The sequence below is a fragment of the Prosopis cineraria genome, unplaced genomic scaffold, assembly GCF_029017545.1.
Source record: "Prosopis cineraria cultivar Desert tree isolate PC_DT_omini unplaced genomic scaffold, ASM2901754v1 PC6, whole genome shotgun sequence".
In the NCBI taxonomy this organism is placed as follows: domain Eukaryota; kingdom Viridiplantae; phylum Streptophyta; class Magnoliopsida; order Fabales; family Fabaceae; genus Prosopis; species Prosopis cineraria.
This window is the reverse complement of record NW_026555337.1, coordinates 2,444,927-2,458,178: the sequence shown is the minus strand read 5'-3', so window position 1 is coordinate 2,458,178 and position 13,252 is coordinate 2,444,927. Positions and strand designations below refer to the sequence as shown.

Sequence of the window (13,252 nt, the reverse complement as noted above, 5' to 3'; positions counted from 1 at the left end):
CATTCTTCCCTAACCATGGAGTAACTGTAATGAATTGGGTGAGCTGTGTTGTGGACATTTGGGGTGAAGATGGTGAGGAAGACAAGTAGTGTGGTAAGCATTTAGAGTCACAACGGTGACAATCATAGATGTTTAAAGGTCATAGCAACCTATTGTTCTCTCCATCGGTAACAAAAGCCACTCCCTACTATTGATGTCAATGCCTTTCTAGTGTTGATCACGATCTTATCAATTATCCTATGGATGATGCCTTTCAAAGTGAACAATATGACCCTTAACCCATCTATATTTCAAAAGACAAAAATAAGGGAGGATAAAGACGTCGACGTGGTCAATCCTTGACTCATCTCTTTCTTGATCCTTCTCAATGATATTGCCTTCATGTAGTAACTCCTCCTCTTTCACCTCTACTTTGCTAACTATATGGGATCGAAAACCACCTTTTGTTACAGCATGCAAAAGCGATGCATGCATGCATGAATGCAGAGAAAGTAAGGAGGAGAGAGAGAGAGGAAAGAAGGCTAACAAGAGAAGAGATGGGTCCTTGAATCTACTTAGCCCTTAGGTCCAACATCTTCTTGCTGTAACTACACCCTTCGATCACCACTTTCATCCACTAGTACTACCCAACCACCTTATCACCGTCATTTGCTTTGTTGTTCTCTTCTTCTTCTTCATTAGTCTCATCTTTCACGTTGTCCATGCTATCGATGATGCTGTAATCTTCATTATCATTTGCTGTGTGGTGGTTATGGAGGAGGGGAGAGAGAAACAAGATTAATTTCAAGAGGAAATTTTTTGATCGATTGATTGTACAATGTAGGGAGAAAGGGAAAGTTTAGTCTAACGCAACATTTTCAGTCAAAATGTAGTCCAACACAGCAATTCTAACGATCAACGTGTGAGGAGTTAATGTCAGGGTAGTGGATGCTTTGAATTAATTACTTAAAGGGTGAAAATGCTGTGTGAAATATGTTAAAGTACTAGGTGCTCTTCGGAGAAAACATCGGGGGAAAAAAGCACCTTTACCCAACTTAAAATACAATCTACCATTTATGATTGAATCAGTTGACTAGAAATAGCATTAAACCTTCTCTATTTTATTAATATAATATCACACATTATATATACAGAAATTTTTTATTTTGAGCCATTTTCATAATATTAAAAATCTAATAATCAATTCTTTGATGATTTTACATAAATTTATATTATACTAATGAGTTTATTATTTTATAATATAGTTCAATATATATCATAAAAAAATTTCTGTCCACTTCAAGGAAAAAAGAAGTCATTTTCTGGTCTTTGTTGTTGGTTTTGTTGTCTGTTGTTTTGCTTGGTTTTTACATTTTATTCAGCTTTTAGGTCTTGCTACTTCGGTATTAATGTTTGTAGTTTAGTTTCCTTCTAATGAAATTACCTTTTTGGTAAAGGAAAAAAAAATAAAAACAAGGGAAAATGTCAAAATGAGAAAAATATCCCAAAAAAATGCAAATGACAATGAGGTTTTGCAAAATATGATAATTCTTTTTAGATCCCTTGGAATCTTTGTAACAAAATGTCATTTGTAAAATGACTATAATACTCCTAATTTAAAATAAAAAAGAAACACACTTTGACTAAGGTTTAAATAATAACTATTTTTCTTATGACAATAACTAAAACGAGATATAAAATGATAAGTTTTACTCTACAAATTTTTAATCATTGAAGTTGAAGTGTTGTGAATATCATTAATGAGTTTGGTTTAAGTAATAATTACTTTTTTATGACAATGATTAAAATAGGATAAGTAATTAGTACTTACCCTTTGCAAATCTGAAATCTAGGTGCTGTAATTATTAATGACTATTTTGATTTAAATAATGACTATTTTAGACAATAACTAAAACGGGGTTGCAAATAATAAGTTTCAATATGCCTATTTTTCTTTTAATTTATTTTAAATTGAAGGCATTATAAAACATTAATGTTTTAAAAGTTTCAAAAGACTTAAGAGCAGAAGAAATCATATTCCACGAGCCCTATTATTATTTGCATTTTAAGAGAATTTTCTTGTCATTTTCTTTTAAAAGAACGTCACGGATGTAAATAGTTTTGAGAGGAAAATAAAAGGTTAAAGGGCAAAAATGTCCTAAAATTTTTTCTTCAAGAGTTTCTGGCATCCTAAACTTTTTTGAAGTATTTTTGCCTCGAAAGTTTCAAAAAAAGAACATTTTTATTCCATCATTAAATATTAAAAATATTGACTGTTAAATTAAAATTTGACTGATGATATTTTTGTATTTTGCCCTCCTTCTTTCTGTGTTCAGTTTCTGATTTTATTCTCCAGTTAATTCTTTAGCTTTTCTTCCTCTAATAAATGAAAACAAAGACCAAAAAATATAAAAATGAAGGAGGGCAAAATAGTTAAATATCCTAATCAAACTTGAGTTTAATGGTCAACATTTTTAATATTTAACAGTAAGGCAAACATGCGCTTTTTTTTAAACTTTTAAACTAAAAATACTCCCAAAAAATTTAAACTATTAGGTACATCTGGAAAAGAGGTTCTAAGGCATTTTTGCCGTTTAGCCCAAAAATCAATTTAATGATTTTATTATCATTAACATACATGGACAAACTTTTATAATAGCATGAAAAGTAATAACGGTAATGATTTTATTGTTGTGTTGGTAATAAAGATCACATGCAGAGGAGTTCAGACTTGTTTGGACAGTAGATGGTAATATATATGTCCAGAATTTCCAGGATACGAACAATGAAATCAAAAAATAATAGGATGGAAGATTAATTAATGTTCTTAAGTTTACCCCCACAAACTTTGAATATATAAAATTAAAAAGGACAAAACTTATATACTTATTGTTATATATTTAATATACTTATATCAAATCAAATCAAGTCAAGTGAATCTTTATGTATTAATTTAATTAGTAACAAGAATTTATTATAAAAAATAATTTATAAAAAATTTACATGCCTTTATTTAATTGAATACAAATAATTTAAGTATATATAAAGCAAAGTATATAAGTTTTTTTTTAATTAAAAATTTATTCTAAGTTTTAAGCAAGTAAAAAGACATTATTATTATTGTTATTATAAGTTCACACTTTCAGAGTTTGATATGATACATAGTCCCTCCGGCAGTCCGGTCCCTTTTAAGCGTTCAAATCAAAACCTCACCAAGTAAAACTAAAAATTCAGTGCCTGAGAAGTGACAACAATCGAAAGGTTCAAACCTCAAAAAACAACCATCTGGATGGTTAAATTATATAAGTCATGAATAATGAATAGTGCATGCCATCAGTGGAACGTCGCAGTAAGGCCAAAACTGTCTTCGGCAACCATATTCCGATCTGAAAATAACAAAGTCCAATCTAAAAAAGAAGCAAGCAAAACCGTAAACAGTCCTTTCCCTTACCCATTGGAGAACCGAAAATGGCGCTTCCCTAACGGATCTCTCAACTGTAAATTCAATGGATCTAACACCACGCGCCTCATCCGATGTCATCTCAATCGCCGCCAGATCGAGAGCGGTAGAGCTTGCCAAATACGTGGAGGGCCGTAACGAATCCGATGAAGCACAGGCTCATCACCAGCACCATGGTAGGCGAAATCTTCAGTCCCGGGGCGTCGTCGGTGTAGAACCTCAGCATGTTGGCGCCTGCTCCGGAACCACTCCCACTTCCCCCTCCCCCGCAGGAGCTGCTTCCAGAGCCACCTGCCCCGGTCATGCGACGGCGGCGCATGCCAGCAGTGGCGGCAGCGGATCCACGAGGAGCCACGACTCCTGGACGCGTAGTCGAGGCCCTGGTGGCGGACTGAGATTGAGATGCCCCTCTCGCCATGGTCGTAGAGCAGCGAATATCGCCAAGGGAGCAATGGTGGGAAGAAAACAGAGCAATTTGAATTACGTAATGGAAGCAAATGGAAGCATATATAGAGGAAAAGGATAATAATTAAGTAGAGAATTATATAAATTCGGCCGCATAATGTAGCAATAGCTTATCAAAGAATTGCAACAACTTCGTTTTAGACAAATAGCTACTCTTTTGAAAAGCGTTGCTAATGTTAATTGACGTCCTGATAAAGTAAATTGACGCTCGCGTCAGTTGTGGTATTCTCTAAACAATAATAATAGTTACACATACATTGTCAGCAATTTTCTGGTGATCGGAACATTTGCGTTCTCTAATAATTTCAGGGGCCATTAATTGTTAATTACTTACTTTCATTGCAATGAACAATAAATATATTTTCACATTTTAAACACTTTTGACGTAAATAATAATAGACAAAGAAAAGAGAATATGAATGAAAAATTATGATGGAAACATTGTCCCTAACACATAATATTTTAGCCTCGAGTGTAATTATTACTCGTATAAACATTTTATAACCAGATAAAAATAAAATAATAAGATGCAGAAACTGAGAAACACAAATATAAGATTGGCAGGAAGCCGGCAATAGACATTCACAAAACTGGGAATTCCTGATATACATGTGGGCCACCTTATATTTGGAAGTTAATTAATTAATTAAGCGCTTCATCGGAAACACGTTTATCAAAGGAGAATTCTTTGTTGGGAGCAATATCAATCTCAAGCTGCGTCACAGCAGAGGAAGGCGCTCGAGTTCCAGGCTGACGTCCCAGTTGAGGCTCCATTTCCACTTGTCGCTGATGATTAGACGAAGAAGCTGCATTACTGTAATGCGGCGGAGATGCAGAAAATTCGGCTTCCATGCTTGTTTTTCTGGGAGACGTGTGCACGCTGTCCGCCTCACTGCGGTAGTATCGTAAGAGAGACACCGGTGACATCGACGGCGACGGCGTTTCCGACACCGAGCCGACCGAACCGCGCTTCCTCTTAACCTCCTTCCTCGCTCTGTGGTGCCATTTCCTGAGGGCTGCCACTACTCTTTCGTTAAATATCGTCGCCTTCATGCTCGAACCCATCTGCATGCATGCACGTCTTTCAATCAGTCTCATTTTGAATTTTGATCATCTCCAAATTTCTGAGACTCATTTCAAGTATATATATACCTGCGTTACGAGAGCATAGAGAGGAAGAGTGACGTAGCTGCAAAGGATCTGAACGAACACCCTGAAGATACATTCGTCATCAATACATTAACTCAGATCGCAACTATGAATATATAATTAACTGATGAAAATGAGCTTGGGTTTCTACCCCATTGTGATTCTGATGATCACATCTTCCTTTTGCGAATGAAAACAGGATTTCACCCCGAATTGTAACTGATGAGACCAAAAATAAAGCAGCAAATAGTGTTAACTTATTCAATTAATCTTCATGATCATCAACAAATAGTAAGGGCAATAATAAAGTGAAAAATGGGGAAGTATAATATAATTTTACCGCGCTCCATGAAAAGAAGGCGAGCTGGAAAGCATTCTGTTTAGGACGCGAGGGGGGAAATTTAGAAACAGGATCAGTAATATTACTAACTGAAAGAGCACAAAATGGATATATATATATATATATATATATATATATATGTTGATGTGTACAAAAGTGTGAGACCTGAAAGAGCACAAAATGGATGAGGTAAAGAAGGAGGCGAGGTCGGTTAAACCAGAAGAGATCATCCCCAGGTTGGACAAGGGGCACCCCCTTCACAACGTCTCCTCTTTCTTGAATCTTAAGTCCCATCTCCGTTATTATCACCTGAAGCTTCGTCCCCACCAATAAGATTATCTGCGTCAAAATATAATTACGAATAATATTCATTAATAACGTCTAATAGTAAATATTTATCATCATATATAGTACTATATATCCTCGTTCAACCCACTTTTTCACTTACCACCAGAGGGATAAATGGAAACCATAGATGAGCGTACCATCCTGTTCATGTATGGCATATTATATTAGTATTATCCGCTACTGATCGCTTCTCCAATTAAATGATATAACATATGGAATCACATGAATCTAATACATCATTTTTGACAGATATTTGTAATTACTTACCATGAGTGTTAGAAAGGAGGAACAACACAGCAAAGGCCCAGATTGGAGGACTGAAAATTAGAGATTAATCATCAGTTAGTTAGGAAGCTGCTGGCATCAAACTGTGAATGAATGACACTGGCTGGCTACCTATATATAAGGAGGACCTAGTGAATGTAGTACAGTATATATACGTTTTTTCTGAACTTTAATTGAGCGTGCAGATTAAGTTAAGGACGGACCTGATTCCTACGACGACTTTGAAGTCTTCTTCTAAAGACCTTTTGATATATTTCCGAAAATCGAAGCTCTCTTGGCTCTGAGGCGATAAATGTGCCTGAATATTTTCCACGAGAGTTCCCCATTTTCTCAGTGAATTGAATGTTAGTTGTTGGAGATAGACTCCCAAGAAAAAAAAAAAACCATTATTCTATGTACTAGTATATATGTCCATGCAAAACAATTTTCTTACTGGTACAAGTTTAAAAATAATGTAGAATTTAGGATGAAGCTAATTATGGGGTATAGGGGGGCAATTAGCTGGAGAAGAATTACCATCATAAATCCATGTCTCAGGGTTAAGTAATCTACTTTTATAACTGACCTCACGAACTGTCTAAAGAAACAAACCTGCATTACAAGTAGTTTAGGGGGGAGAAAAATAAATTAAAAGATAGTAAAATAAATAATGCTCTGTGCAAGCAGCGCAAACATAAAATGAATGTATATGAGTGAATGAGTAACCAATCCGTCTATGAAAAGCTGAATTTTTGCCCCTCCTATCATATATAGTAGTATATGTATATGTATATATGTATATATATATATATATCCTTTTTATTAAATGCATCACAAATTGATTTTTTGTTAACAAATGAATACTCCTAATTTAATGTTTAAACATTTACCTATAATTAGCTATTCTTAATTATTATTCCTAATTTAAAGAAGGGTATAATTGAAATAATGAAATTAATATAGTAGGTAATTAAAATGTATTCCCTCTAGTAAAAATATAAGACATTTTAACCATATTTCACCTCAATAAAGTAGTTATCTATTTTCAAACTAACCCTATCTTTTCATATTTATCTCTATTAAACACCCCACAATAAATATAAAGTCATTATCAATAGAGACACTTTTAAAAAAAATAATAATTACATTTCAAAAGATTAAAAAATAAAAATGCCTTACATTTTTTTAATATTAAATTTCTCAAAAAATACCTTATATTTTTAAATAGAGGGAGTAGTTGTTTCTTTTTGAACCAAAAAATGTCTGCATCAAAACTCTTATGCTGAGAACCAGGAGGTTGTATATTAAAATGTAGCTATTTCTTCACAAGAGAAGGGAATGGTAAATTTCATGCACTGTATACTCATTTTGGCTGATGCCGTACAAATTGCACGACGTCGACGGACACTTTTACAATGACAAGAATAGCCTTGGTCCGGAGAGCATAATGGACTAGCTAGTCATATTCAAATAATTAATGCATGGGCAAAAAAATTATTAAAATAGTTAATGAATGATGTGTCCCGATACATTATTGGAGAAGGTCCCTCCACGTTTCCACCAAGTGCTCATTGCCCATTCGGGACCGTTATTTTTCTCTTTATTTTTTGTTGACTTATTGGTACCACGTACGTGCCTTCCCATTGCTCTATTTATTCATTTGCCCTTTAACCTCATACTATAAGCAACAAACTAATATTGACGCAGTATCTAGATTTTTTTTTCAACTTTCTTGCGTGTGAGAGAGAGAGAGAGAGAGAGAGAGAGAGAGCTAATTAGCTCAAGCAACGTACAATCCAAATGAGGAGAGGATGTTTAGTCCAACAGCTCAAGTGCCTTCTTCCAAATGACGTATCCTTTGCAAATCTGAATCGCTCTGGATCTGTTACATGTATTCAATCAAACAGCACTGCATTAAGACTTTGGAATATTAACAGATGTAAAATGCTAATTCTGATTTACATATGCTACAATATGCCTACCATGTTAATTAAATGCAGACACTAATTACCGTGTGTAAACTGGTATTCAAGAGTTCTTGTTTCCTCTTCCCATCGCTTCCACCTTCTCATCTATAAATAATTACAACCAAACAATATACATGCAATTCAGCCGGCCGGTGAGAGGAAGTTGATCATCGTACTTGAAAAAGAAAGTGCGTTTACGTACGTACGAACCTTGGCACGACCCAAAGCCAGAGTGAGAATGCAGTAAAGCACATGAAAACAAGCCAGCACGAAGATGAATATATGCAGCTGATGAATACCGTCTGAAGAAACAAACGCTACTTTCCCCTGTGCAATAATCATTGGACAATATCATTGAATCCTCTTAAAATATAGGCTGCCATATATATTGTTGCACACTAGTATATTTTCTATATCAGTCAAACTCATCATATATTTACAATTTTTCGCACACCTCGGGACAATTGTCATCTCCTCCTCCGGCAGCCAAAACCCGACGGCTAGTTGCACTATCAGGATCAAGTAACGCCGCCAGTAATCTCCGGCCAGTGGTTTCAGAATCTTCGGCGGCTTGTTCCTCCTCTTCATCTAATTCGTCACTGCAGGGGTGCCACGTGTTCGCCACTTGTTCTGATATGCATGTTCTTGTTATAAGACTTTGTCCTACCGTCAGCAGCAACGATATGAACCCCAATAACATCAGCTCTGCACCGGTACCCATCAAAGTAAGAAGGGAACTACGTGCTAAAGTTACCCAGAACAGAACCTGATCAATATAGAGTTTGAATTTTGAACCTGATTTGATCTTTTCCAATGACTCGTACAGAGCTATTTTCTTCTTCTTCTTCAACCACTGCAGTATTCCAGTACCACGCTTTCAGTATAATTCCGAAGCATTTATGAATTTGATTGGAGAACCGTGATTATATACATCTATACCTTTGCTATAAGATGTATGATGTGCTCAATGATAATAGAAATTAAGATTAAAACAAAGCAAACGACAGCCACCGCCCACGTCGGCGTTTGCTCTAGGTTTCTTCCTCCGCTTCCTCCTGCCATGGCTCTGATCTCCCCCGTCACCTCAATTAATTGCAGAGTTCAGAACCTAAATACACCAAAACTGCTGCTGCTGCTGCTGCTGATGATGATGATACATGCATATATATATATATATATATATGTACATATATACGACCAGAAGCAGGTCTGTGAGTAAGAATGCAGAGCAGATATGTAGATGCACCGTATGGAAGTTTGAAGTATTAATGTTAGTAAGAATATGACGTGTACGGGGGCTAAAAATTTTTGAAAGGTTGAATTGTATGTTCTGAGCTCATGAATAGTACGCCAGAAAACATTAATAAAGATGTAATCAAAAGACTAATTACTGGAAACGGAAATAATTTCCTCTTTATATTATTATAAAAGTTGGAGAATACTGAATATTGATTGTTTCGATTTCTTAATAACTATGTAAAGAAAGAAATATGAGAGGGAAGAACGAGTTGGAATGAGTTGACTTGGAATGCGAAGAAAAGTATTTTTGACCAGAAGCGAAGAAAAGTTAAATGCGCAATAAGAAGACTTAATTAAATGCACGATCCAACAGTAAAAAATAATAAATAGTAGGAAGAATGATAGTTAAGTTCAAAGAGACTACCTAATTCAAGTTAAATTTTTATTAATTTCAAAGTGCTAATAAAGTCTCTTAGTGTTTTCAATTATAATAAGTCTAACCGTTCTAAAGATTTGTAAGTTTGGCTCTCAATTTTATAATTTCATTATAATGCATTTACAATTTGATTTCCAAATTTTAATAATCAAATGTGCATCTTTAATGATCAAAGATATGCACAATGTGGAAAAAGCAAAGTCGTCTTTTGCAAATTTTTATAACTGTTACACTTAGTATTTTTAAACATTAAATATGAATATTTGGGTTCTCAGTTAAAATTTGAAAAACATTCATAATTCATTTATTTTGTCGTTGGCTTCCATTGTTCCTAATGATTAAGCAACTCCAACTTTAACTTGTGATACGTGCTAGGATTATATTAGAGAAGAAATCAAATAAGTCCCACATTTAGAAATTAAAAGATGGATTAAGAATAAATAAATTTTAAAACGTGTCTAACTAAATGGTAAAGCTATTTTAATGAAATAGACTACTTTCAAGCATACTTAATATAGAGAATTCAACATGATATCATAAATCAAAATTTGACAATTTAATTCAATCGGTTAATTTAATTTTGGGTTTCATGTTGGGCTGCTTAGACTCGGGCTCTTTTTTAACTAAAACAGATAAAAGCTTATATATAAAATTAGGCTTGTTAAGTAATAATAGCTCATTTTAATGAGAGGTTAGGATTTCAACTTATTAGATTAAATACTTGCTTTTAGTTAAGTATTAAATTAATAAGAATAAAATAAAATAACATAATTAATGAATTAAATATAATTTATAAATTAATAAATTATATATATGATAATTTGGTTGGTTCGGCTTATTTAATTTTAAATTTTATTAATCAAATTGAATGAATTGACCTTTAAAAAAAACTGAATTGAGTAGACTAAATCAAATAATAAAAATTTGATTCAATTTTTGATTTCAATTTGATTTTGCTCACCTTTACTATTAACTGAAATTTAACTTAAATTAATTAATTTTTGTGGCACTTAATTGTCATTCTCTCTAAATAATATCTGTTGGATTTTGACCTTTGAATTGCATGTTGAATATAACAACTCCTAACCATTTTCAAGATGGCTACTTAGATCATCTGTTAAACTCTTGATATTAAATATATTAAATACACTTAAAAATAATCTATTTCATCAAAATAAATTAAGTATTTGTTTAGTTTTTAGTTTACATTTAAACTTTAAACAATAGTTGAGATGAAGAGTCAATGTTACTTGTAACTTTGATCACAAGCGAGATCTTAATTGAGTTGTGATTGTTCAGGCCAGAAGTTTTGAATGAGAGAAATGCGGTGAATGTAAATAAATACGGTGGGAATGGTGGTCAGATTCCTTGGAAATTTAAAACCATTAGGCAGCCAAGAGGTACGTGCTTTGAATTCGATCGGTTTAAGGCATGGTAAAAATCAGTCCTACCTGTCTTGTTCTCTATTTTTACATTCTTAAAACAATCTTGCAGAGTAGTTTTTCAAACCAAGTTTTAAAAAATCTGTTTCAAATATTATTCTAAAATAAATATCTAAAGTAATGAAATCAAGAGTGAAAAAATTATTTACTCATTTCATGGGCAAATATGCTCTCTTGCTCATGGTGTTGGCCTTCACGTGGTTTGGGGACATGGTTTCGACGTTCCTTCTAGTTCGAGGCAGGCATCACTTGGTTCGCTTCTTGTTGTTTTGTGTCACTTCCCGTCTTATAAAAAATATTTATCTAATTTATTAACACAATTACTATTAATGAAAACAAGATACTAGCTTTTTTGGCAAAATGTTAAATAGATATTATTTTTTAAAATAATTTATTTATTCTTCAACCATATTAAAATTTAAAAAATAAGTTATAAATTCATCACAATAAAATTATAAAATTGAAAGACGAATCTATAAATTTCTAAACTTTAACACTTTGAGACTTAATTTGTATTAATTAATTTTTTTAAGACTTATCTATTATTTTTTCTAATATAAAATATATTTTCAAACAGTTTTTTAGTTTGCAAAATTTTGAATTTTACTGCCTCAAAACCAAGCGGCTTGGAAATGGAAAGGAATAACAGAAATGCACGTGGAGGTGAACGTAAGCAATTGAAGCGTACGTGCTGAGATCGATGGAGGCGCCAAGTGAAAAATGTTGAGGGGAGGAAAGTACGTACGGGCACACGCAATCCCTACGGCCATACCTCATGTTTTGAACCGAAGTCCTTATGCCGACGTTACTTTCTATTTTCACCGCCGTTCACCTCCCCTTCCCCTCCTTTTTTCTATATGGTGCTGCCACACGTAAGGTGGTTTTATCATCTGGGATGACCAAGAAATTTGAATTAAAGGCTTTTCTAAATATTTTAGTTTTCACCTTAGTACTATTACATAACTCATTGGTATTCTTGAAAGTCAAATGTTTACTCTCTCTCTCTCTCTCTCTCTCTCTCTCTCTCTCTCTCTCTCTCTCTCTCTCTCAACTCATTCCAAATAAGTTCTATGAGAATCATCCACCCGCCGAAAACCATCATCTATATATGTCCGAGAGGGGATAAGTTGGGCTAATTAAAAATTTTAATGATTTGCAGTAATAATAAAAGTAATGAAGAAACGAAATCACCAATTACAAAAGTTAGAAGAGCAAAACTTAATACAAATGATTTATCTTGGTTTGACTCCTACCACTTGAGTCTATGTCTAGTCCCTAGAAACCTCCTAAAATTTTCAATTATATTACCAAGATTAATCAGGACTCTTAGTTGCCTCAGTACATCAATAAACTTTTCAATACGTCTGAAGCTCTCCCCTTTATAAGAGTAATGATAAATTTTTTTAAGCTCCCCAAGCTTAAGTTCTTCTTTTTTGAAGATGTAAAATAGGGATAAATAGAGTAAGTTTAAGAATGAACTACCACTGTTTTTAAACTCTCTCTAAGAGTATATATATAATCAATGAAACTCTCTAATAATAAATGATATACAAAAGATAGGTAAACTTTAATACTCAAATAATCACAGAATTTTCTTATTGGCTCACGTTATTCCTTATATCTTCAGGTATAATAAATGAGTCTTATTTATAATTAAGGATCATAAATGATCCATTAAACTTACAAATTTTTCTTTTGAAGGTTGCTTGTAATCTATTTCCTTCGTGCTTCCTTGGATATCTAAGCTTATTTAAGAGTCTCTAGTAGATGAGGCAGTGGAACAGTGCTTCAGGCAAATACTTCCTCTTTTATACAGTAACGGCTAAAAACGTTAAATGCTTCTAATAAAAGTAGTCAAAGCTTATACGTTTTGGTATAACAGAAAGCAAGTTCCGTGACTCAATTAAAGATAAGCAAACTAAATAACTTCATGAAAATTATTGTGTCTAAATATCATTTAGTAAAGATATAGAGTGAATACAATTGATTTCAGATGAAAAGAAAGATTGAAAGATGAATTTTGGTGACACTCAAAATTGATACGAAAAACAGAGCATGAAAATGCATAGTAGTACTAATGTTATAATGTCCTAGCACTGATGTTATAGTGATGAGCAGACTCTAATTGAAGAGTTTAGCACAGGTGTTGTTCTGATAGTACTA

The 13,252-nt window shown here is 33.5% G+C and overlaps 2 protein-coding genes across 2 annotated transcripts; both read right to left on the bottom strand.

Annotated features, from left to right (window-relative positions):
* Positions 1 to 3,223: 3,223 nt before the first annotated feature.
* Positions 3,224 to 3,876, bottom strand: LOC129312757 (protein transport protein Sec61 subunit beta-like). The gene has a single exon (XM_054955450.1). It carries the CDS (start codon positions 3,855 to 3,857, stop codon positions 3,522 to 3,524), a length of 336 nt encoding a protein of 111 aa, XP_054811425.1. The 5' UTR covers positions 3,858 to 3,876; the 3' UTR covers positions 3,224 to 3,521.
* Positions 3,877 to 4,389: 513 nt separating this feature from the next.
* LOC129314428 (MLO-like protein 6) lies at positions 4,390 to 9,056 on the bottom strand. Its single transcript, XM_054957871.1, has 15 exons — positions 8,912 to 9,056; positions 8,768 to 8,825; positions 8,427 to 8,677; positions 8,183 to 8,299; positions 8,017 to 8,077; positions 7,799 to 7,887; positions 6,543 to 6,617; positions 6,230 to 6,324; positions 6,009 to 6,058; positions 5,842 to 5,882; positions 5,559 to 5,732; positions 5,394 to 5,429; positions 5,205 to 5,272; positions 5,057 to 5,117; positions 4,390 to 4,969 (listed from the first exon to the last, which is right to left on the bottom strand). The coding sequence occupies exons 1-15, from the start codon at positions 9,032 to 9,034 to the stop codon at positions 4,547 to 4,549; spliced, it is 1,722 nt and encodes a 573-aa protein (XP_054813846.1). The 5' UTR covers positions 9,035 to 9,056; the 3' UTR covers positions 4,390 to 4,546.
* Positions 9,057 to 13,252: the final 4,196 nt, after the last annotated feature.